The following is a 24,153-nucleotide window of genomic DNA, read 5'->3' on the forward strand; positions in this document are numbered from 1 at the left end:
ATGTGACTCTTCTGAGAACTGCCTCTCCCCACCCTCACCCCAGTATGGGGATAGGGAGCACAGAGAACATAACTCTACTCCACCAATCCTCAATTAGTCTAAGTTAAAGTAGTTCCGAGGTTACTCTGACTCATACCAGTGCCAAGACAGGGTCAGACTGGCCTATTCAGTCAGACACCTATAACCAGTTTCCTGGTGGCCACACCAAGAAGATCGCAACTGCAAAGGAGAAGAATCCAGCCTTGCATGGAAATTTAATAGAAATCACTTTGATACCAAAAGATGTGTCTACCTTCTTGCAACAGTACAGATCAGTTTTCTTGATTCATTATTCAAAATTATTTGACACAAGTTCTTGCAAATTTTATTTACTCAGTGGTTTAGTGTTGGCGATATGCTGTTTAGTTGTGATTAGTCATATAATTCATAGTTTTGGATAAGTTTACTCGTATAATCAGGTTCATGGTGTGAAAGCTCCCAGAAAAAGAAATGTAGCTTTCTGGAAAGGCTTGATTATATGAACATTTTAGTGAAAAAGAATGCAGTCGGGCACAAGAGCAGCCAAAGAAAATTTTGACTGAATATTAACTTAAATCTTGTGCATTATTTGCCCAGCTTTACAGTTGCATTGTATTAGTTTCTTTAATTTATTATCTACAATAAATGAATCTGGAAAAACAAACTGCCTCCATAAATTTTATAAATTTCAAAACTCTATAGTAATATTTCCTTAACTGTGTTGTAACCTCAAGCTTTAGAACTATTCTACTAAGCTAGTGTAAAAATATGATATACCAGCAACCCCTACTGGCTGGAACACCAAATCATATTGATATGGATTCTGTTCAATCAATACAGTTTTTTACATGATGCTGTAATAGCTTCTTCTCTTCTCTCACACACAAGCACTGACACACGCAGCTAAAACACCTTTACTATTAAATTTAAGCAATATATGTACAGTGGTTTTGTTTATACAGTGACTGCCATGGATAAATGTGGAGCAGTTTAATGTTTACCACTCTTCATATTCATCTTGGTTTTCTCTAAGAAAACTCTCTTGATGTGATGTGAAATAATATTTGAGCAGTATTGGTGATAGCTGGCAATAAAGTTGTTTTTTAATGATGAATTACCCGGATATATTTTACAGAACATTGAGGATTCAGTATACCTTCCACATGGAAAAGGAACATGTAATCATAATTTGATACTAGCTGTCAATATAAGATAAAAATCTCAGTTATCAGTGTATCATGTATCAAGAAAACCAAATGTCTGCCTGTTAATTAAAATAGTTTTTAGAAGTGGAGGGGATGAAATGTTGATTTCACACTCATTTATAGCCATTAATTTAAAGTTAAAATGCAGAAGTTTGCTATTTCATGTACAGTACAGGCAATTGATTTCACATTCATAAGATAGAAATCAGGTACTAAATGGATGAATAAAAGAGAGTATAAGGTCTGACGAATAGCGAGAGTATGCTTTTTTGTTTTTTTTTTAAATACAATTTTTACAGTGATTTTTTCACAAGTGACTATTAACTTTGGCTTCAGTTTTTGGTGCCCAGTGTGAGACACCTTAAAGAGGCTAAAGGGAGGGCTTCTGGTGCTTTTTGTAATTCACGGTCACTTTAAGGTTTCTCAAATTGGGTATCTGAATCTGAAATCACTGTTACATTCAAAAATCTTAGCTGTAGGTTCTGTGAATTTACCTTTCCAGAATAAACCTACCAGTTAATATTCAGCAGATGAAATACATTACCCCAAGCTATAAAAATCCAAACTCTCTTCTGTTGTTTTCCGTAATTCAGATAATCATACGGATATGATGGAAGTGGATGGAGATGTCGAAATCCCTCCTAACAAAGCAGTGGTGCTGCGTGGTCATGAATCTGAAGTATTCATCTGCGCCTGGAACCCTGTTAGCGACCTTCTGGCCTCAGGGTATGTTTTCACAAAAGGAAGCAAAAATGGCAGTTCTCATTGCAACTGGGTATTCATATACTTTGCAAACACGGTACGCTATGCCCCATAGACAGTGTCTCTTCTGCTACTGTCTTGAAGTTCCTGATAATAGAACTTTTTCACCCCTAGGAACAATTTTCCCTGCAAAGTATGAGTGCTTGGCAGCATCCAGCTGCCAGAAGATTTTCAGTGTACTCGGGTGAACTTTAAATGTTAGGGGATATATGGCTTCCTTTCCCCCTCTCCAGCCATATAGGGGAAGGCCAGTTAGTCAGAGATGCATAGCTGATATCAAGAGAGTTGAGTGCTTGCTCCAGATCCTGGGGGATGCTGTCAATCAGCTATGCATCTCTGACTAACTGGCCTTCCCCTATATGGCTGGAGAGGTGGAAAAGGAAGCCAATCAAATTCTCCCTATTCTAGTACCAGTGTGGTATTCACCCCTTTGCATTCTTTCAGTTCCCCCCTTCATTGTTCCTACCCTCGGCCTCTTCTTTTGCCTCCTGAGGGGAGCTGAATGACAGCTTCCAACGACTGCCTCCCTGCTTGTGGCAGAAGCAGAGTTGGTTTTCCATCAGCAGTGAAAACAATGGCATTGCGTTGCAAGGGTGAGAAATACAGCAAGGATACTCAGGACAAATATAAGACACCTGAGATGGAGGATAAAACCTGGAGACTCTCCAGCTGAGATCAGGACTGTTGCAAGTATGCCAACGCACTATGAGACCTTGAAGAAGGCACTGACTCTTGCTGCATCTCATCTGTAGGATGGAATAGTAATGCTTTTCCCACTTCACATGAATGTTGTGACGATTAAATCATTTAATGTTCAGAACACTCTATATAATACTTGTAAATCTATTACTTTGTACTAAAGACCAGTAGTGGTTGGATTTTTGTCTAATAATCTTAAACAACCAGTTTACCTCATCATTATCTCCCTTAGAAATTCAGTTATTATAGTTTCCAGTACTTGAGGTGTATGTAATAATTTAGATATTCTGATGCTAATTTATAGGGGATGGGAAGATAACAATGTTAGGATTTGTTTGGGATAACTTAACACATCTTACAGATCTGCTCTGTCAGGAAGGGGAAAGCCTGCAGAATAAAATTCTGACTGGAAACCAAACGTGTACATGAAAAGCAAGAATGCTCCTATGAGTCTGATCACACCAGACTATTATAAGTGTCCCTGGAGTGACTGTAACTGGGACCTGCTCTCAGATTTACTGACTTTCAAAAAACACATCAGTGTTAAAAAAATGTTTTGTGGAAAATATATTAACATATAACATTTTTAAAATCAAGTTTCTAAAGAGGAGACCACACAATATGTCCATGCTTGTTGAAAAGGACTCTGTCTTTTCTGTTATGAATTAATTTAATGTTATTTTGATTGCTTAGATCTGGAGATTCAACAGCACGGATATGGAACCTCAGTGAAAACAGCACCAGTGGCTCCACACAGCTGGTTCTCCGACATTGTATACGAGAAGGTGGGCAAGATGTACCAAGCAACAAAGATGTGACATCCCTGGACTGGAATGTAAGTGGAAATTACAAATGCTTGAAATAACCTGAGGAAAAAAATGCAGTTTTGCGCAGTCAGATGCTAAGGATATATCTGCACTGGGGCTGAGGTGTCATTTCTTATTTGGATAGATGAATGCATGCTAGCTTTGCTCAAGCTAACATGCTGCTAAAAATGGGACAAGCTGCAGTGGGACAAACTAACCACCCGTACCTAGAGTCTGAGGGCTTGTCTATACATATAGCACATCGGCACAACTGCAGTGGTTAGTGAAGATGCTGTCTACGCCAACGGGAGAGCTTCTCCTGCCAACAGAGATACTCCACCTCCCCAAGAGGCAATTGCTATGTCAACGGGAGAATGTCATCGACATAGTGCTATCTACACCAGGAGTTCAATTGGTATAACTATCTCGCTCAGGGATGTGGATTTTCTGCACCCCTGAGAGATACAGATATACTGACGTAAGTCTGCAGTGTAGACCAAGCCTCAGTTAGCACTGGCAGCTAACTTACCCAGGCCACCACAACTACACTGCTACTGTTAGCGCATTAGCTTGATCATCTGTCCAAGCTGGAAATTACACCTCTGGTTGCAGCATGAACATACCCTAAATGGCAAGGGCTTTGCATCTTCTGTTATTGCTGTTAAGTGCTTCTATTTTAGAGTCATATCAGAATTATATTTTCATTTTATCGTATGCATCTCTCTTTAATATACTGCAGGTTCTGGACTAAATAGCATGACCCTTATGCAAAACATTTTCTATCTAAAGTTTGCTCTGTGCCCCTTAGTTTTGAACTGTATAATAAATGTAATAACTTTTTCGCTGACAGAGTGAAGGTACACTTCTAGCAACCGGGTCATATGATGGATTTGCAAGAATATGGACTAAAGATGGTAATTGAAATGCTTTACATTTCCATTATATTTTTCTGCGTAGTGCCTCACAACATGTTTCTCTCATTTCTAGAATGTAATAATTTCAATGTAAATTTTCAGGTAATCTTGCCAGCACCTTAGGGCAACATAAAGGACCTATATTTGCATTAAAATGGAACAAGAAAGGAAACTTCATTTTAAGTGCCGGAGTGGACAAGGTGAGATAATTATTTGTTTCATGATTACATTATGCATGACAAACACCAAAATAAGACTTTGGTAAGCATGTAGAAGATAATAAAGTCATAGAAAGTATGGATTTATAAAGAACCAGTTGTGCTAGATAAACTTGATCATGTGATGTAGAGTTGGGAAATTAGTTGATTTGAATGCAGTGGATAAAATGGGCCTGGTTCTCTTTGTTATAACAATGTAAGTCAAAAGTAACTCCCCTGAAGTCAGTGGCGTAAAACCAGTGTATCTAGGATTTATTTTCCAAGGTACAGTATCTCGAAAAATGGAAGAATGAAAAATGGCAATGTATCTAAATGTAGGGAAGTGGCCAGTGCAGTGCAGTGGCAATCATTGCTGAGTCAGGTTTAGACCACATCTTTAAGAAAAATAAAGGAAGAGGTAAAAGCTGTTTCTGAAAAAACTCTCATTCAGACAGTAGTGAGAACAGGGAGGTATTGAAGAGTAAAAACATAAAGGATTGAGAGGGATTGTTTAGGATTTTCTGGGCTTATAACTCAGAGTGGGGGTACAAAATTGTGCGAAAGGTAAACGCAGGCTTTGCTGTCAGGAAAAATTTGATTAGATCCAGTTTGATTGTGAATGATCTCCCAAAAGAGGAGGTGGAAGCCTCATTGCTTCAATAATTTAAAACTCAACTGGAGAATACAATTGAGAATATAGTGTCAGAAAATATTGTGTATTGTCTGTCTGGGAGATGAAAAAGGTCATGTATTCTGTGAACTAACTTCTGTAAGAAAATATCAGGTCTGTTCATGCTTCCATTGAATGCAGTAACAAAATCCTCACTAACTTCTGTCACAGTAGAATCAGGCCTATGGGATATAATATAATTATTTTTAAAATATGTTTATTTTGCCATGATAGTTGACTTACTCATATGAAATATTTGTATAGCAGAAAGATGCCAGAGTATTGGCAAACTGCTCAAAGAAGAGTTTAGAAGAAGGTAAAAAATAATTTAGTAGCTGGAGAGTTTGATTTATGAGAATAGATTTAAAAGCTATAAATATGTATTGTTCTTCTAAGTGTCAGTAACAGAGAGCACGTAATGGCCATACAAATATTTGAAGTTAAAGGAATTATTTAGGATAAGACAAAAAGGTATAATTATGAGTAATGTGATTGTGTTAAAAGAGGGAAAAAATTAAGATGCAGTCAGGAACTGCTTGCTTCCTGGCAATTAAAATATATTAGGGTAGTCTTTGAAAGGAAGTGGTAGAAGACCCATTGTTTGGGACGTGTGAAACTAGACTTGATAAAACACTAGAACATGTACAGTAGTGACCAATCCTGACCAGCAGGAAGATGGGTGTAGAGGACCTAATAGACGTTAATGGTGGAAAAGACCTATGATTTGTAGCAGTTTTACAAGTTTGTTTATCTTTTAACTCAGACCACAATTATTTGGGATGCCCATACCGGAGAAGCCAAGCAGCAGTTTCCCTTTCATTCTGGTGAGTACTTCTCTGCAGGTGACAGCTCAGATTGGTCAAAAACAGCACAAAAAGTTTTAAAATGTTAATGTGCTGAGCTTTTTCAAATCTAATATATCTAATATATCTAATATAACAAACTGTCCAAGTAATATATCTTTGAAAAACCAATTTTGTGTGTATCTGCTACCGTCATTAATAACCTGTATTTCAGTCTGTTATGTTGTATGTGGGGAAAAACTATAATAGATATGTATTATTGTAAACTGGCATGTCCCTCTTGCTAAATGAAACATTAATGAAAACTAACTTTCGTATCATCTGTGTGAATGTATTTAAGAACGTATCCAAAATTAAGATCTGTTTGTGTTTTATATCTTTGTGATGATCCGGAATTAAAATAGATTTATTTAAAAATCAAAACAGACAAGTCCATTTCATTATTTCTTTTACCCCTGGTGGCTTGGGAGATGGAGCAGAGGAAGCAAAGTGTATGGCATTTGGTGCCTGTTTCAAACTCCCTCATGTTCCCACCTTTTTGACTCCTCTAACTTCATGGACTTAATGGCATGGCAACAACCAGAGGGGTCACTACTGAATAATGTAAAGCATTCACGGCTACTTGGAAGGAGCTGGGAGTAATATTTGCAATGAGCTTCCAGCTCCTGCCAGCTGGGGTGCAAGGACCATGATTGTCTGAAATTTGTATCAATTCATAGTGGCTTAGTGTGCTATTAGACATCAATGTGTGTCTTGTCTTCTGTAGAATTGTTTCATTTCAGATATGTTCCCTGTTTTGATTCTTTCCTATTAAACTTAATTTCATTTGTCTACATTAAACTGCATTTGCTGGTCTACATTTCCCACTGCTCTAACATATTTAAAACCCTTTGTTAATTCTTTCAACTTGATTTAGTCACTCCCTGTTGGCATTTGTTCCAAGTTACAAAGCTGATGCACCGAAGACTCACAAATCAAACCTTTCCAAAGTACATATCTAACTTAAATATCTCTCCTTATTTTTCTAGCACCAGCACTAGATGTTGACTGGCAGAGTAACAACACATTTGCTTCTTGCAGCACAGATATGTGTATTCATGTCTGTAAATTAGGACAAGATAGACCTATCAAAACCTTCCAGGGTCACACAGTAAGTAGTGACTTGGTTTCTATATACTGAATGAAGTTTTAAAATCTCCTTATTACTTAATTTGTTGGAAAATGTGTGTTTGCTATTTGATAGTATCAGTATATTAGTAGTAGTATTAATCAGAGGTGGGGGCTGTATTGTGCTAGGTACTGTACGCATATATAACATCCAACCAGTGCTTGGCAAGAGACAATAGGTAGATACCACAAACAGGGTAGGATGCACAAGGTAACAGTGAATCATTTATGGTAAGAGTAATCAGCAGTCACAGCACACCAGCTGCCTTGCCATTGTCAAGTGATTTTGAAGTTCACCTATGTTGTGGTGCTTAACAGAAAGATTTGAAGGAGAGTAAAAGGGTGGCTTTGAGATGCACCCTTGCAGAAGAAGGCACAAAGGTGCTCTGGGAAAATTTGACTATTGGGCAATAAGAGTTGGTATGGCTGGTGGAGGAGAAATGGGAGTTGATAGTATTTTGAAATGTAACTGTACAAGTACTTCTATGTACTATCTAACTTATTTTTGTAATCTGTCATTTATAATGGAAGCAAAGACTTCAATTTATTTTCATTATTCAATTTTAGAATGAAGTAAATGCAATCAAATGGGATCCGACCGGTAATCTTCTGGCATCCTGTTCTGATGACATGACTTTAAAGGTAACTGCAATTTTGGGCAATAGTGCCATTTTATAGTTATTGTACACTGCATCCTCTGTGTTTGTTGGTAGAGATCTACCATGTGCACTACTAGCCTTGTTGTTTGGCAGTTCAGTAATTTTAATGTCATTATTTTATTCTTTAACATTTTTCCTTTTTTTAAAAACCTGACTCAGACATTCCTAAAATATCTCTATTCGTTAACGACAGCCTTTCATCCAAAGGGTCCAGCCCTGTGAACTTATGCATTGACTTCACGAGAATTTGAGTATAATTTACTATCGCATGTGGCGGTTTACAGGATCGGGCCCATTAATAATTGTGCTGTCACTTACACTTGTAGTTATAGAGAGATTGCTCAGTCTTGCTCAAAGAGAAATGTTACAGTCAGTGTCGTGTATGGTTTCTGTAGGACCAGGCTGCAGCTAGCTCCTGTGCTGGCTTTCTTCAGAGCTGTCCTTAATATTACTAGGAGTACACCGCTACCTCGATATAACGCCACCCGATATAACATGAATTTGGATATAACACGGTAAAGCAGTGCTCCAGGGGGGTGGGGCTGCGCACTCCGGTGGATCAAAGCAAGTTCAGTATAACACTATTTCACCTATAACGGAGTAAGATTTTTTGGCTCCCGAGGACGGCGTTATATCGAGGTAGAGATGTGCCACCTAGAGCTCCGGGTATGGACCAGGCCCTCATTGTGCGAGGTGCTGCACAAATACAGAACAGAAGGGCAGCTCCTGTCCAAAGAGCTTTGCCATTTAAGTATTAGGCAAGCGGTAACAGTTAGAGTGATGAGGAAGAACAAGGAGGCAGTACTGATCGTCATGACAGGCAGTGGTTTCAGCCTGTCTTTTATTAGGTTTTTCTGTAGGAACCATGGCAGAAGAAAGTTTTAAGGAGGCATCTGAAGGAAGATAACAAGTTTAGTTTTGCGGATGTTTACAGAGACCTTCTCCCATGCATATGGGGCAATGTGGGAAAATGCATAAAGGTGTTTGACTGAGAATTTAACAAGTGAGCAGTAGCGTCTTTCGTCATGCAACCTGTCTGCCTGCCATGCAAGTATCTATAAATGAGTCTAAAAAAGACTTTCTCAACAAGGCCACGTTTACCATATTAGTTGCTACCCAGTTTCCCTGAAAGATTGTCTGCAGTCCTCTGGCCTTGCTGACTCAACAGGACTCCTTATTATGCACATGAATAATTTACAGCCGCATGACACCTTACAATACAGCTTGTTTAACTGGGGGAAATGATGGAAATAGATTAGCATGAAGGGTCTGCCATTGCATTAGGAGTCCAAGCTTAGATCCCATGGTGGTAGGTTCCTTAGAAAAACTGAAGATGGACTTGAATTGACTTCAATGCCTCAACCATTCTCATTTTAGAGTTGATGCTTTCCAGTATCATTTCATTTACTCACCTCATTATGTTAAGCTAGTGGCAGGTGTTTTACATTCTGCTATTACATTCCATACACTTGGCAATACTTTGGCACATCAGGTCTTTTGTGCCTAAGTATTGTGACAGACCCAGACCAGTGGGGTACAGGAGTCTGGTAGAGGGCAGATATACTGGTCACTGGATGAGTAGTTTTCTGTTCCCTGAGTGACCAGAGCAGAGGCTGCACTAGAGTAATCAGGAACCTGCTAGAATCAATTAAGGCAGACAGGCTGATTAGATCACCTGCAGCCAATCAAGGCATGCTAATCAGGGCACCTGGGTTTAAAAAGGAGCTCACTCCAGTCAGGTGCGGAGGACCCAGAGGAGAGGAAGTGCGTGTGAGGAGCTGAGAGTGAGAGGGTGTGTTGCTGGAGGACTAAGGAGTACAAGCATTATCAGACACCAGGAGGAAGGTCCTGTGGTGAGGACAAAGAAGGTGTTCGGAGGAGGCCATGGGGAAGTAGCCCAGGGAGTTGTACCTGTCATGCAGCTGTTACGAGAGGCACTATAGACAACTGCAATCCACAGGGCCCTGGGCTGGAACCCGGAGTAGAGGGCAGGCCCTGGTTGCCCCCAAACCTCCCAACTCCTGATCACACAAGAGGACTTGATCCAGACTGTAGGGAAGATCACAGAGGTGAGCAAATCTGCCAATAAGTGCAGGACCCATCAAGGTAGAGGAGGAACTTTGTCACAGTATTTGAGAGTGGGCACCACCATTCTTCAGTCTCCCTGAAGGACAGGTTAAGATACCCTTCCTTACATTGAATAATATCTTACTTTACAAGGAATCCCCCTGAAGTCAGTAGAACTATTTGTGGAGTTAAGATGTAGCTAAACCAGAGTCAGAGTACGAGAACCTGGCCTTTAATGTTGTTTTATATTTGTTAATACAGAGGTCACAGTCCCTTCAGATTCTCTCTAAATACACTTTGATCATTATGGCTCTAATTGTGATGTAACTGGGATTTTGGATGTACTCTTACAACACATCGGTGCTTTTTCTCTTACTAAGACTTTATATAACAGAAATGTGCAAATAGATACTGCAAATGTTTCAAACCAGGAAAACTCTGTTTATATTTTATTTATTTATTAAAAGGGCCTAGTGTACTCTGCAGCTCTTTCTCCACGTAGAGCCTTTCACGTTCAGATTGCTGCTTCACATCTAAACCAGATTGACAGCAATCTCTTCATTTCACCATTTCACAAGCTGTTTGATGTCTTGTGGTCTTCCACTGTAGTTTCTATTGGATAGATATTCACATCATTAACCCCCTCCTCCCATTGCAATTAGCACACTCCTTGGCCTTTCCCAAGGAGTGAACGGGGAATAAGATTGAACTATTCATGTTTAGAGGTTTTGTTTCCAGGTTATGTTTGAGCCGTCTGGATATGGTGGTAAGGGGAGCCTTGGACTGATGATGCCAATGTGTTTTCAAACCAGTGGATAAGATGAAGACTTTAGTCTCTAGGGTTCTTCATACAGAAACTTTTACTCGTGCTGAACGTTCTTCACAATGAGGGAAAAGGAACTAGATTTTATGTTTTGATCCAGCCATTTTAAATCAGAAATATAGTTAAATCTTTCCTCTCTCCCCGCTGTCTTTAAAGGGATTCTGATTCAAGAAAGCATCTTAACTTTAAACACATGTTTAAGTGCTGGCCATAACAGAGATGGACTTAGGAATATGTTTAAATGCTTTCCCGAGCCTCAGCTAAAGTGAGGCGAGCTAAAATTACACCAAATTAGATATCATTAAAGGAAAAAAATGCACTTGTACAAATAATTTGAATGAATATCAAGTTTCAAACGTATGCAAAGCTTTATGAACGCTCCCAAACCTGTTTTTTGTAATGAAAACACAAACCCTTAAAGGAATACTTTGTTTTTGTTTCATTATTTGTATGATGATAGCATGTAGGAGTCCTAGTCATGGATTGGGATCCTATTGTGTTGTACAAACCCAGAACAAAAAGGTGATCCCTGCCCAGTCTAAGTAAAGTCATCTTACCCTACCAAGTCAAATACCTTAACAGTTTTCCATTGTGCGTATATTATTCTGTTTGAAGAAGTATATTTCCCCAGTATCCTTTTCTGCATCCTACTCTGGTAGCACAAAGTCTATTTAAAAACAAAGCTCAGTGATAACCATGATAATCCATTCATACAACTTTGACACAAACGCTACTATATGCGCGCCGTATCTTAGCACATGTCCATTGACTTCAGTGGTCTTTGGATTGGACTTGCAATGAGCATGCATGCATTTGTTTAGGTAGGAAATATTGCATGTCACTCCTTTGTTTATTTTTTAACCCCATGCTGTACTGATAACCTTAAAGAAAACATACACCTGACTCCACTGTAAAGCAACCAGTGATGGTGTATGATTTGGGTGGCCTAAAAAGCTGTCAGTTGGGCCTTGTTAGCTGTTAGCAAGGAAGAGGGTGGGAGAATCCATATGTTCTAGTGTAGTGTTTATGTTTAGGATATTAATCTGTTTTTTCCTTCCATTTTTACCCTAGATCTGGAGTATGAAACAAGATAGTTGTGTCCATGATTTACAAGCACACAACAAAGAAATTTATACTATCAAATGGAGTCCTACAGGACCAGGAACGAACAATCCAAATGCCAATCTTATGTTAGCAAGGTAATATTTAATTATATTATCATACCAGTCAAGAAGCTGACAATTCCCCATGCACTATCCCTTTCCCCCTCCCTTTTCTCCTTTTGTAAATGAATGTTAGCACTAAGGCCAGGTCTACACTGCGACTTTAAATCGGTTTAATGGCCGATATACCGATTTAACGCTGTACCCGTTCACACGACGTCGTCATTAATATCGAGTTAAACGGCTCCTTAAATCGATTTCGGAACTCCTCCCAGACGAGAGGAGTAGCGCTAAATTCGATAGCGATAATCGGTTAGGGTCGTGTGGTGGAAATCGACATTATTGTCCTCCTAAGGGGTAATCCCATTGCCCATGCCGCTCTGGTCTGCAGTTGAACGTGTATGCACGGAAATGCCGCGTAAACAGGCAAAAGCACACGAACCTTAGAATGACATTCTCCTGCTTTCACGTCCAGCTTGATCAGCACGGGGGCGACTGCATGTCAAATGCAAAAGTAGCTCCTCAATTGAACTACGGGAAGAAACTAGATTTATTCGCTGTATGTGAGGACAAATCTGTTTTATCAGAGCTACCGTTAAAGAAATCAGGAAATGCCAAAAGCGTTGAAAATAACTCCAGATACACAGCGGTGCGTGACAACGTAAGGGAACCAGAGAAGACCGGCAAACGGAATCTCGTGGAGGAGGGGGGGGTAATGAGGACTACCAGATTGAAGTCTCCACAGCGTCTCGGAAACTATTTGCATCTTGGCTGAGCGCCCAAATGCTGTAGCTTAAATACACGGTTGCTTGCGTGGTTCAGGAAACAGCTTGGACCGAGTCTCTTTCCCCCCCCCCAGCACGTGAAAGAAAGTAAAATGAAATACCTCAATGTTTCTCCCCATCAGGCAAGTGGCTCCTCAATCCCGGAAAGTGGGAACTATGGATACGCTCGAGGACGCTTAGCCCCACAGGGCCGCTCCTGAAATCGACTGGTAGCCTTTGAGCCATGGGAGCAAACAATCGATTCGTGATCCACTGTGGACGCGCTAAACCGATTTTATTAGATCTGTTTTGTAATATCGGTTTAAGCTAATTCGAAATAATCGTGCAGTGTAGACGTACCCTAAGTGAACCTCTACTTTAGGAGATACTCTGGCATTAAGGAAGAGACTTTAACACCCCCAAAGGACAACAATTGAATAAAATTGAAATGTAATCCATCTGTTTCTCCTTTGGCAGTGCATCCTTTGATTCTACTGTTAGGTTATGGGATGTAGACAGAGGAATTTGCATCCACACTTTAACGAAACATCAAGAACCTGTGTACAGTGTAGCTTTCAGCCCTGATGGCAGGTACTTGGCCAGTGGCTCTTTTGACAAATGTGTTCACATCTGGAATACACAGGTACATGCTGTTTTTATATGAACCAGTTTGTTTGATTTGTGTGTTTCAGACTTATTCAGTGAATCATATATTGTTCTAAGGCTGTTTCAGCTGCTGTAGCTTTGTATATTCAATATAAATATTAAATATAGCATGTGAAAGTAGCTTTCTTCAGTTCAAATGGGTCTTTTTGCAAATTTTTGACAAGGTAAAACTTAGAACTTAAAATATGACTTCTCTGTGTAAACCACAAACTAATTCTCACAGACATATTTATTCAGTGTCACAACTTCAGCATAAGGATTCAACACACACATACGCTGGGTTCTGAAAAGTATAAATTGCTGACTTGTTCATACATAGTTACAGCTATTATCCAAAGCGGCTACAGTCAGTGATATATGATGTTGTTGCATGCCTTGGATCCAATTCCAGAAAAGAATAGCTGTATATCCAGAAATTCTGAAATGTAACTGCTGTTTTGCAAGGAGACCTCTGTACTAGGATATCCTGGTATACAGGATAACAGAGTTTCATAAATGTTTTAACGTGATGCTTAAGTTGTATGTGACATCTTACATGGATCATTTCCCCTGGGGAGAATTCACCCTTTAAAAGTAACAGGGAAGTTCTACATACCGTACAAACTCTACTTACTCATATGCATTTTATTATTCTAATTGCATATCTTTTTCCCCCCACCGTGTAGACGGGTGCTTTAGTTCACAGTTATCGGGGAACAGGAGGGATTTTTGAGGTTTGCTGGAATGCAGCAGGAGACAAAGTTGGAGCAAGTGCTTCAGATGGTTCAGTAAGTATAGTAGAACAATCTCCAACATTTCTTACACGTGTATATTTTTTTAGACCGTCGGATGGGCTGGAGAACTGTTGACTAAATGGAGAGAAATTGTGCTTATTCTGAGGAAGAATGAGTACAAATAGCCAGTTATCTAAAATTTTACCTATAAACAAGCTGCACTTGTTTTCCACTTAAATTAACATCTGAAGTTAAGGCAAGGTTGGAAGTTGTCTCTCTTGGTCACAGGGGTTTTGTGAAGTGTAATCCATTTTAATTTGTCAAGTCCTTTAAAATTGTCAGATGCAAGTGTGAAATATTACGATTTTGAGTCAGGAGAGGCTATAAAACAACATGTACTATAGAAATATGTACATAATAACTGCTCTGTTCATTTCAGTGTGGAAGCTAGTTGTTGCTTGCAACCTTTTCATTTCAAGAGAACTGATCAGTGTAGGAGGGGCATTTTTTTTATATCTGATATGAATGAAGTATCATTTGATTTGCTATTGAGAATTTAAGTCAAGATATGAATTTCTGAGCACTCATTTGGTTACAGGTCCCTTTTATGCAAGTAACATTTTGCTTACATTGTTTGGAGTGCCCAGGAGATGAGCTTCTAAGTTCTAATAAAGCATGAATCTGCCCTTTCTTCCCTGTAGCAGTGTGACAAAGTGTGGCCTTCCAGTTCTTTCAAGTTCTTTAAGAGGACATTTGATAAAGTAAATAAACTGAGGACAACTTTCGGGAAGGCCAAAATAGATTGGTTTGTTGTGGTTCAGAACAGAAAGTGGGCAGCTCTCTTGAATACGAAAAGAAATGAAACCACATTGCAGAGACTTCATCTTAGTGAAGGAAAGTTTTCGTATGGTCTGTATCATGTAAAAATGGGTAGCTGGCATTTTGGTATCTCTAGGAAGGTGTTGGAAGCCCTAAATTATCTACTGGGAAAGTATAGGGATTTGTCCTCTACTTATCCTAAAGGGGAGATAATTTGAATATATTTGTTCAAAATGTACAGATCTCCCCATTAAGTTCATGTTTCATGTTTTAATTGGACATTTAAAAAAACTGTTATTTCTACTGTCACTGGTGAGGTTTGTTAGTAAAATGATATCTTTAAATCCACCCACAGCTTCCCCACTAATCCAGAGCTAGTTCTACCATAAACTGAGTAATAATGAAACAAATGATGGATGCAAATGTAGTTTACATGTGGCTTTCTTTTTCTGGTGGGGTAGTTTCAAATTGTAAACCTGAAGGAACTCCAGGCTCTAGCAACTGATCCATCTTCTGATTAGATTAGATTATAAGAGGAACCTGTGTACTATTATATTTTCTTCTCTTGGCTGACCCAGTCTGTTCTAATATTTTCACCCTCCCACAATGGAGATTTAATGAGATCTTACAGTACTTCACAGACTGGCTCAAATAGATTCCTTGGCTTTTAACTACCACATATTAGGCAAAACAATTCACAGTATCCTTTTTTGTTTTTGTATTCACCCACAAAAGCTCACGCTCCAAAACATCTGTTAGTCTATAAGGTGCCACAGGATTCTCTGCTGCTTTTACAGATCCAGACTAACACGGCTACCCCTCTGATACTTTTTGTTGTTTGTTTCCCATAACAAAAAAGAAACAGTTGAAGTTCCAATTAGGTCTTGTTTTGAATAACTGGGTTATAACCATGTTAATCCCTTGGATTTTTTTTAGTCTGGAGAAGCAAAATCCATATAAAACCCCTCATTAACCTTGTATTTCTTTACATGCTAATGAATTCTCTGTGGGGCAAAAGAAATGCAGTAGTTCAATATTATTGTCATTTATGAGCAACTTTTGCTTTTGCGTAGGAATGACCTGAGACTAGCTATTTTTGTCACGCTATTTGGTGAATCCCATGTCCGTGATTATTATATATCTTAGCAAAGCATTCAGAGACCCTTAATATGGCTATTAGCATGCTGGGAATTGTACAAACATAAAAGAAAAAAGAACGACCTTGCTCCAAAGAGCTTGCAGTTTAAAGAAGGACAAGACACAACAGTGGGGTGTAGAATACCACAGGGATTGGAGATTGTGGAACGGAAGACAAGGATGGCAGTATTAGGAGCACCTGGTTACATGTTGTTAGCACAGCACATGGTAAAAATTTTTGCCACTTTTTAACCAAATGGGCACCAGGAGAAATACTCAGGGAATAACAATGTAAAGGGTAACTTTCAATAGCACCTAAATCACATTTTAAAAAATGACTTAGGTACTTAGAAGCCTCAGTGTCCATAAAAGTCAATGGGACTTTGGCTGCTAAATCACTTTGGTCCTTTTGAAAATTTTACTCAGAATCATTTGGTTTTGTCTATTGTATTAATGGTTTACAGATGATGCATGATGTTGTTCGTGGGTTTATTTTTCCTGCCAATAATAGATTTGTGGTTAATTTGCATAACCTGTTTTTTGTTGTTGTTATGACCTTATATTACATATAGAATTGTACAGCTGTAAAAATGCTGTGCAGTGTGCATTTCTGTATATATATTTCTTTTTTCTTACAGGTTTGTGTATTAGACCTACGGAAATAGCGCTACTAGTTGGAAGCCATGGACCGACTATGAATGTGTACATAGCCAAAATGACTGTCCCTAACCCATGTACTGCTATAGTCCCAGTTGAACCATGGCCAGTCCAGTACAGCCAAATCTAAAAGAAATATATACATATACTGTATATAAAATAAAGTAAAGATTACACCCTGAAGAGGATGACAGAGTTTTGTCACAGCTTGTGAATCCTGTTCACCAAGTGCTGGAATCTGCCTGTGCCCCAAAATAACATTTAGAAGTTTCGCATATGAAAAACAGAAGAGAGAGAAATATACCATACAAGAGCAGACCATACATGTACCAAATTTGGAAGATACTAATGACAGCCTTTATTTCTCCCTTTTTAATCCAGAGTCGCAATGGTTTGTGGTTTTGTTTCCCCTCCCCCTTCTCAGTAGTTGAGCAGTTTGCGTGTACAGAAAAAACGGACTTGCATAAACCTGCAGCGGTATTTTGTTCTTTGCTTTTAAACATTTGGTTTTTTTGTTTCATTTTAGTTAAGTTTACGGATGCATGAAGTAAGGGAGTGAATCGGTTCCTTGTTTGTTTTTTCACCTTTAAACAGAGTTTCTTTTAAATATATATTAATGCATTATTTCAAGAGGTAGAGTGAACTTGATATTTGGTACATTCTGTGGCTCCGAGAGCACAATTTTGAGGGGGAAGGGAGGGTGGAAGATGGGTTACTGGGGGAGAGAGGAAAGAAACTCACCTCTGAGATGTGACATTTCATGTCCTGTTAATCTATAAAGTACGTCAGCAATGGGTATAATGCTGTGGATTTTTTCTAGTGACATGGCTGAAATGCAGTAGTTTCTTATTTGGGACATAATTCTGCCAAACTTAAGAATAAAAGGGCGCGCACACACACACAAAATACAGGGATGCAAATAAATAAATAAAAATATGCATCTTCTGTTGCTTTGAGACCATAGCTAAATTATGGTTAAATTGTGCACTATTGTGAAAAGGAGCAAAATGTAGTTTTGGGGTTTTTTTTGAGAAGGAGGGTGGTTGATTGGTGGTTGTTTTTTGTTTGTTTGCTTTTTTAAAAGATTAAAATCTTTTTGGATGCGGGTTCATGCCACAGCTTCTACAAGACTTGCCCATCATTGTTCGTAGGAGCTCAGATGTCTAATGTAACCAAATTCCAGTATTAAAAGTATCTAATGTAATTTTCCTTATACAAAAAAAATCTTCGGCATATATTTGATAACACTGCCGTTATCAGGCAAAACGTTTACTACCTTAGATTTAAAAAAACCTTAAACAGACGACTTGCTTCAAGTGTATTTTAATAGCAGTGATTCAGCTTATTTAAGAGATAAATACTTGCACTAATTCCCCTGCTGCTCCAGCCCTGCAGTTTGTTGTATCTTGTGACTACATTTTCCCCAAATATAAGGTAGATGTAAGCTGCTATTTTTTTAATAATAATCACTACTATATTGTGTCTTTTACTCTGTTTACAATATCAAATATTTTTCTTACAGCGACATATATAAGTGGCAAACCTTTTTCTGCTCATGTGATTTAAAAATATATTGATAGTGATTTTGTTTGTAAATTATAGCATGAGGGTCGTGTTTATGCCTATATGGAGTTGAAAGGGTTTTGTCTCGCGTAAGATTCCAGGCGTATAAATCTCTATAAAAAGAGGTTGTCAAATCTATGTCACAAACATTTTACTTAAGAAATGGTTTATATTAGAAAGCTTTGCAAAGTTATCAGTTTTTATAACACTATTTCAATCACAAATTAATTTTGTGGCTTATGATCGCTTAACTTTTACTTCTGTAGTTAAGTATAAATTGATTTAACCCAAATAATGCAGCTTTTACATTTTAACAGAATTGTTCTTTAGGGATTAATTTCTGCTATTGCCACAGACTAACATGACTTGAAGCAAGTCTGAGTTTGGCTAAGGTAGGGTGGCAGTTTGCCGGTGGTAAGAGAATACATGCATTCATAATATGTACCCCAGTTATTATCAGTGGGGCAGGTAATACTGTAATACACGAATCTAATAACAACCAAACATTCATATCCATAAAGGCAGTCATCCATGATGGTTCTGTGCCAGCTGTTTTTAGGGTTTTGGAACATATTACTGTTTAGAACAACTACCCGGTGAGTTACAATATGTAGGAAACCTAATATGTTGAGTGTCTGGCACTTGAAATATCGCTTTTATTGCTGGAGGTCCATGATTGTGGCTGACCTCTGTCATTATTAAGAAAAAATAAAAAAAAAAATCTGTGCAATAATTTTAAACTGTGCTCCCAGGAATAGACACAAATGTTTTGAGTATATTTAAGCTGCATTTTTCCTTTATCAATGCATTTGTCGATTGCACTGAATTTAAATTGAAAGTCAGAGGTGATTCTTGATAGTACTTTTGTATTTTAATATGGACAGTTTATTCATTTTCATACAAGTTATTGGATGGTTGTTTCAGCGAATTTTAAAAAAAAAATGTTGTGGAATTCTGTGACATAACTGCTAAACCACAGCCATGTTTGATGGTATTGCCACATTCTTTTTCTCAATCTTCAGCTGTTTTAGTTTTGAGTAAATCTAGTTGCTTAAGCATAATGTCAAGTACCCATAATTAGAAAATACAGAGCTTCATTACCACAGGACTGTGGGTTTTCAGATGTTTGTACACACTGCAGGAATATCAGTTTCATAGGCCTGGGTGTCTCTCTGGATACATGAGCCAGATGTCAAGCTGGTGTGAATCACCGATGCTCTGCTGCAATGGAGCTGTGAGGATCTGGCCAGTATATTTTTTGCTGCTGTTCTGTATCAACATGCCACAGTGCTGCTCCTGTTTTGCACAAACTTCCTCTTGTCTCATGTATTATACAGAGTTAACCATATGCATGCATGGTGCTCATTTCAATGTTTTATGTGAGGCAAGGAGGAGTACCGTGGTCATTAGATTCTTTTCTAGTGCAGAGACTCGTATGTAGTGGAACAAAGTAGATTTTCCACACTCCTCCCTTTAAGGGGTACATGCCTAATGTTATTAAGGCCCCAATTCTGTGAAGACTTAAGCACATGTTTAACTTTACATGCTAAAGGTCTCACTGACGTCCAGTGGGGTTGCTCCCAGTATGTAAAGTTAAAGGTGTAAAAATCTTTGCATGTGTTTGCTGGAAAAAATGTTGACTTACAGAGTGAATTCTTGGGAGGGAACTTCAGTTAGGGAAAACTGGGGTCACATTTGTAGATGGGATGAGGCGCAGGCTGCTATCATGTTTGCAATCTTTTTTTATCGTCAACTTAGGATTTTCTTTTTTTCCCATTTCTGTATAAGGAGTTCCAGGTTTTCCTGGGGATATCATCATTTTCTATTTTTACTTTGGCTCCTGTGATTTAAAATTGATGTAAAGAGTCCCAACCCTTTGACTTTGTAGTGTTGTCTACAAAGTAATTAAGTCCTCATAGAAACTTTTTAAAATTCTTTTGTGGTCTTGATAATTCAGTTTGTTTGGGGAATACTTCTTTAGGGGGTTAAATGGTGTGTCTGGCAGAGGACTGGAACTCTTGTATGAAATACTAAAAGTGCCTCTTTTTCTGGGTTGAGGGAAGGAAGTAATAATTACCAGAGTTTGAATGACATGACAGTTGAAACATGTTTCTGGATTTTAGGACACTTTAGTGAATCTTCACAGAAAGGCCAAAGATTTGTACCAACTTCAATTTTTGTTTTTAAATGCATTCCTTTTTCCTTACACTGCTTACCTCATGTTAGGGTATTTAAGGAGACATTGCTGACTTTAAAGCGTTCTCCAACTTTAGGAAGTGTAGTAGGTACAATAGGGCTGTTGTACCAGTTCACCTTAGCTATAGAGCAATCTAACAGCTAATGAATTTAATTTGGTCATATAAAGGAACTTCATTAGAATTGCAAAAGTGGCTTTTCAGCTTGTAAATGAAAGGTTGTATGTTTCCTCTGTTTAGTAAAGAGAAGACATAAGGGCCAGTTTTCCAGTCCTTAGTCAAAAATCCCATTGACTTTTTCACTTCAGGGGGAAGCTTTTGCCTAAGTAACCATTGGAGGATTGGGTCCTTCTAAGTATTGGACAATGTGACACTGGGGTATAATGGGCCAGGAAAAACTTAGTGAGAATTGTGCTTGAGCAAGCTCTGCAGGATTTAGCTCAGTATTCCATTTGCTTGGCAAGCAGTACTCTCCTACAGACTTCTTCTTCCTACCAAAAATGCCTGTAGAATTGTATGAAGAGGGATCTCCAGTAATCTGCACAAAGCAGGAGCAATATTGTGGCATGCTGGAAGAAAGTACTGGTTTGGGAGATGGCAGTAAATCTCCATGAAGATGCCTGGCATTTTCCCTGGTGAACAGGAAGGTGTGATGCAGTTTTCACTCCTTCCTCTAGTGCAAACTCTGAAATATCACGTTCAATAGTGACTTTTTCAACATAAATATGATTGAAGGCAGACAAAACAACAGAAAAGTGCACCGTTTCTTTTTAAAAATTGCAGATTTTGTGTTAATAGTGCTTCAGCTCCGTAGTTTTTGAAGAGCTACAGAATTCTCCTTTTCATCCTTTAAGTTTCCAGGGTTGAGGCCTGATAATAACTTAGGACATTAATTACTTTTTTCTTTTTAAGTAACAAGCATTTTTACTTCATAATGCTTTCCTGGCATTAGAGGATAAATTCAGAAAAACTGTCTGCGTGTTGTTGCTAGTCCAGTATATTTTGCAGTCTTGTTTCACAACAGACTGCAGTGTGCAGATTAGTAATCCTAGAATACAGAAATAATTTTTTCTCTCTCTCCTGACATTCACACTGTAGTTGTAATGGTTTCATTTTGAAGTTACACATCCTTTGGGTCTAATTCTGTGAGCCTTCCTGTAGCACTGGATTAAAATGTCTGCATCATTTCTTCAGTTATCCAGTTAAACTACAATTGTTGTAAAAGTGTAAACCAGCCCATGACAGTTTTTTGTACTTGTTTAAAGGACTTTTATTGTTCAGTTTTCATGATTATTGTCTAAAGAAGACTGATATAGATGTTCTATACTGTCCTGGACCATGTTAATTACACTATGATGTTATTTTGGTTCTACATCACAATGATTTGTCCCCAAAACCCATTTCCCTTCTAGGCACATTTTCTGTTGCAGTTTCCCTTTGCATTGTATTGCTCTGACAACTGTAATTTGAATCAGATCTGAAAGAGGTCCAGAATAAAATATATTTTGATATTACGTTGGCTGGATGTTCTGTAAAACATTTAATAAAATGTATTTGGTAGAGGATAGTTGCAAATAGTTGGCTTAGTAAAAAGAAGAGGAATGTTACAATAGGTTTACGTCTATGTTAGGACATGCTTATTGTTCTTTATATTTAAAATAATGTACAGTAACACTTTGTATAATGTTACAGGGGTAGTATTCTTAACAGATCCATGGCAGCAGAAGTGCTTTATGACCTTGATTCAGCAAGGGACGTTGGCCCCCTTGGTTTCAATGGGACTGCTGCCATTTTATATTTTTATTTAGAATATTTTTATGCCTGTTCTATTTTAGACATTTGGAACAATTTTTAAGATTAAATATGGAATAATGTGCATCCATTTGTATATAATGAAGCTATAATTCCTTCAAAATTTGGTTGCTATCATAAACCCAAAGAGGGAATTTAGATTGTATTTGTTTGTTTTGATGCCAGTAGATCTCAGAAATGGAATTATTGCTTTGTTATATAGTTGTCTGTTTGCTATACCACATTCAGGAAAAATTAATGATATTCAGTCTGGTTATTTTTATGGTTAAAATTAATCTAACGTTATCAAAGTGTAACTTTATTTTAACATGTTAAAACTTCTGTTGCAAAATTTTAGTTAATGTGTTAAAAGTTAAAAAAAAAAAAAATCTTGGGGTGGGGAAGCAGTAATTTAAATACAAAATCAGTCTTGGTCTCCATCCACATTGGTACATGAATCCTTTATAGGACTTGTCTACTATAGCTTGAATATTGTGAGAGGAATAACAGTGAAGAAGAAATCACTTTCCCTATGTCATTGGTATCAATATATACCACAACCACCGGCTCCTCCCCAGCACTGCACATAAGTTGGTCTAGATGTCTCGAGAGATCTGCAACCTTTGCACCTGGTAGGCAATTCACTATGTAGTTCTCCCAGTCATCACAAACGCAACTGTCTATATTTCTAATGCTTGAATCCCCCATTACTATTACCTGTCTCCCTATTAACTGAGGTTCTTCATTGACTGATTGCTCATGTGTATTCCACAGTAGGTGTGCATGCTTGCCATGTGCACTGGTGCCGGAAGTTTTTCCCTTAGCAGTACCCATACTGGGGGGAGCACCGCGGTGACCCTTGGAGTGGCGCCTGTATATTGCGCTATAAGGGGAGCCATGGGCTCCCCCCACCCTCAGTTCCTTCTTGCCACCAGTGAAGGTAATCGAAAGTTTGTGCTCCAGCTCGGCTGCAACCTTTTTCTTCTCAACTTTAGTCGTACCATTCTTGGATCGTTTCTTCAGTTGTTAGAGTGGGCTTGGGGCATGCCTCAGGATTCAAGTCGTGTGACTCCTGTCGCCGTTCTATACCTAGGAGTGACCCGCACGCTGAGTGTCTCCGCTGCCTTGGTGAGACTCACATCAGTGACTTTTGAATGACCTGCAGGTCTTACAAGGCAAGGACTAAGAAGGAGAGAGACATTAGACTTCGAGCTCTCCTGATGGAGTTGGCGCTGGCCACAATGCCAGTGCGCCAATCGGACTCGGCACCAGTTGCCGAGTCATCAGTGCATAGCGAGGCCCCTTTGACCAGTCGGCATCACTCTCCCTCCAAAAAGCAAGGGAAGGGCCTTGCCTTGCAGTGGCACCATGACAAGGAAAAGGGGGAGGCTGGTCCCGCGTTGGGCAGCCCTCGGTCCCGTCCGGGCTCAAGGCCTCTGACTTGTGTGGAATGGAGCAGCCCGGCACCATCGGCCTGTGCATCCCCACCGGTACGGATGCCAGGAATGTCAGAGGCAATGCAGGCTGCAAAGGACATTATGTGCCTGCCGGTCCTGAGCATTCAGCCAGGCATGGGACCCAGGTCTCATGGCAAGCCTCCCTTGGGTCCCCACCAGGCCTCTCCAGCGGGACGCAGTTCCCACTCTGAGGATCACTCCCTGCACTGCTCGGTGCACGGTGGCCGCTCATCTTGCAGCTCCCACCCACCCTCGACACAGCCAGACCATCCAGGTTGCCGTTGGGACAGGAGTCGTAGGGACCCTCGACACCTCCTGCCAGCAAGCGTAGGCACCGAAAGAGGCACCAGAAATGCTCCCCTGCGCGGCGTGGATACCGCAGCCTCTCTCGATGGGATAGATGTCGTTGTTCCTGTTCAAGCTCCCAATCAGTTAGAC

General features: G+C 39.1%; 1 protein-coding gene across 8 annotated transcripts in view; it reads left to right on the plus strand.

Moving 5' to 3' along the window:
- TBL1XR1 (TBL1X/Y related 1) overlaps positions 1-21,981 on the plus strand; it is a 175,254-nt gene extending 153,273 nt beyond the window's left edge. For all 8 annotated transcript variants that reach the window (XM_032783447.2, XM_032783429.2, XM_032783437.2 and 5 more), the window contains 11 exons: positions 1,817-1,949; positions 3,378-3,519; positions 4,341-4,404; positions 4,507-4,604; positions 6,035-6,095; positions 7,103-7,224; positions 7,809-7,883; positions 11,862-11,989; positions 13,195-13,360; positions 14,049-14,150; positions 16,691-21,981. In XM_032783447.2, coding sequence (XP_032639338.1) covers positions 1,817-1,949; positions 3,378-3,519; positions 4,341-4,404; positions 4,507-4,604; positions 6,035-6,095; positions 7,103-7,224; positions 7,809-7,883; positions 11,862-11,989; positions 13,195-13,360; positions 14,049-14,150; positions 16,691-16,717 — 1,118 coding nt within the window. In that variant the 3' untranslated portion in view covers positions 16,718-21,981. The remainder of the gene's footprint in view (positions 1-1,816; positions 1,950-3,377; positions 3,520-4,340; positions 4,405-4,506; positions 4,605-6,034; positions 6,096-7,102; positions 7,225-7,808; positions 7,884-11,861; positions 11,990-13,194; positions 13,361-14,048; positions 14,151-16,690) is intronic.
- Positions 21,982-24,153: the final 2,172 nt, after the last annotated feature.

This window comes from Chelonoidis abingdonii, chromosome 8 (genome assembly GCF_003597395.2).
Source record: "Chelonoidis abingdonii isolate Lonesome George chromosome 8, CheloAbing_2.0, whole genome shotgun sequence".
Taxonomy (NCBI): Eukaryota; Metazoa; Chordata; order Testudines; family Testudinidae; genus Chelonoidis; species Chelonoidis abingdonii.